We start from the raw sequence: 2155 nt of genomic DNA, 5'->3' as shown, positions 1-2155 counted from the left end.
GTCGCCCCCTCCGTGCGCGCGTGCGCGAGAAGTGCGCGCACCCGCCCTCCCGTTGGGGCTCGAGGCATCAGCGCGCCTGCGCGCTCCGCCCCAGGTGCCCCACCCTGGGCGTCCCACCCAACAGGCCCCACCCTGGGAATCTGAGAGTCCACTGGGCTCCCAAGCGGGCCAGGGTCTGCGGGCCAGCTGGCAGCACGTGTTATGTGCAGGGTGAGGTGCGAGGCGCTGCCAGTGGGGTCTCTGGCTCTTTCCCAGGACAACATCTTAATTTTCTGGCCAGGCTGCAACCATAATCTATATTTTATGGACTGACACCAATGTTACCGAGGTTCTACACTATCCTGTACTGCTATCCTGTTTGGGGCCCTCGCTCCCCAGATACACCAATGTGCTCCAACTATAGAGAATTTCACACCTTCAGTATGCCTTCCAACGTTTGCGCACCTCTGTTCTCACCTGGAATTCTCTTATCTCTTCTTGATGACCACTTACTCTTCCAACATTCAGTTAGAATTCCAACAAGACTTCCCCCTGAGATCCTGAGGTGCCACTTTGTCCATACTTGACACTCTACATCAATGTCTCATTTGATTCAGCAATCGTTGGTTAAATGATGCCTGCACTGTGCAAGTTGGCATGCAAAGTGCTGAGGACAAAATTGGGTTTTGCTTTCAAAGAGCTTCCAGTTGAGCAGACCATGCAGACCAGAAAACAAGCATTTCAAATGCCATTTTATAAATGCTAGGTTAAAGGGAAGTACTGTACAAGGTGCTATGACAACCCTGATCTAGATGAAGAGTGTCCAGAGGCATCTGGGAAAAAAATGACCTTGAAGTTTAATTTTGAGAATACAGTAGATGCAATTGCTCTAAGTCCTCACTGTGTCCACAGACGCTGTAGATGCTCAATAGATGTTTGGGTGAATATTCAATCTTCATTGCAGCTCCCTGTCTTCCCCTGTCATCCCAGGCATTCATGCTTTCGGTATGCAGAGAGGGCCCTGAAGCAACCACTTCAAGAAACAGAAAGGAAGCAGCTGACAGTTTGCAGTGCTTGGTAGTGGCCACTTCTTTCACCTCTAGAGAAACTTCCTTCTGTGTACCCAGAGAACTGTCTCACTAACCCCGAACTTGACATAGTGTCTATGACTGTTCCCCCTCTGTCATCCACCAATATCATGGCTCAATAAGCACATATCATCTTGCTGATGAGGAGCCCAGGAATAGTGTCTGCCCATCTGAGGAATGAAAGAGCTGAACTAGTATGTGGAGGGAAGGATGGGTCTGCTAATAGTGGGATCAAAGGTGGCACGTTTCTCAAAGCCATTGATTAAAAAAACCGAACCAAAGAGCTATCTTGAGTATCTGCTACATGCCCTACAGCGGTGGACACTGTGGGTGACGCAAGGATGAGAAAAACACACTCCCTGCCTTTTAGGTGAGGATAAGGAAAGCAACAGGAAAAGAAAACTCAAGGCAGAGCATGCTAAGTGTTGTGACAGAGGCCAGCTCTCTAGAATTCTCTGGTTCTCTTCTTAGGGCCCCCTGGTCTAGGCACACAGCCCCAGGAAGTTCTCTCTCACCCTGTCCAAGTCCTGGCCAGCTCCCCCTCTGAGGTTTCTCGTCTATAGCTTCTCTGCTCCACAGCCCACTGCTCCTCCCAGCAGCATTGGCCTCCTGCGCCCCTCTCTCCTCCAGCCCATCCTGTCAGTCACCACCTTCCTCAGGCCTTCCCCACTGTGAAGACCCAGCGATTCTCCTGATTCCCACTCACATTTGTCCACCTAGCCCTACATTCCCCACCTACCTCCCATCGAAGCTCTGTGTAAGAGAGTGGTCAAAATGAGCAACTGCCAACTATTCCCCGAAGCCTGCACAAATGCCCTCTGTTGACATACTTCTCTTTAAAAAAGTCTCCCCTTAGGACTTCCCTGGCAGTCCAGTGGTTAAGACTGAGTTTCCAATGCAGGGGATGTGGGTCCGATCACTGGTTGGGGAACTAAGATCCCTCATGCCATGTGGAGTGGCCATTAAAAAAAGAAAGAAAAATTCTGATACATACCTGGCTGAATGTTCAGGAACTCACAATAAAATACTGTTTTTCATTTCTGATGTGTTAAGAAGAGTTTAGCTTAGTGAACTTGAAACTGCAGGGA

The 2155-nt window shown here is 49.7% G+C and overlaps 1 protein-coding gene across 1 annotated transcript in view; it reads right to left on the bottom strand.

Moving 5' to 3' along the window:
- The window catches only part of BCL7B (B-cell CLL/lymphoma 7B), a 19776-nt gene extending 17963 nt beyond the window's left edge, over positions 1–1813 (bottom strand). The window contains exon 1 of the mRNA XM_010854350.1: positions 1807–1813. Within this exon, the coding sequence (XP_010852652.1) occupies positions 1807–1813 (7 nt within the window). The remainder of the gene's footprint in view (positions 1–1806) is intronic.
- Between the last annotated feature and the right edge of the window lie 342 nt (positions 1814–2155).

The sequence above is a fragment of the Bison bison genome, unplaced genomic scaffold, assembly GCF_000754665.1.
Source record: "Bison bison bison isolate TAMUID 2011002044 unplaced genomic scaffold, Bison_UMD1.0 scf7180017864340, whole genome shotgun sequence".
Taxonomy (NCBI): Eukaryota; Metazoa; Chordata; class Mammalia; order Artiodactyla; family Bovidae; genus Bison; species Bison bison.
This window is presented reverse-complemented; position numbering and strand designations above follow the sequence as displayed.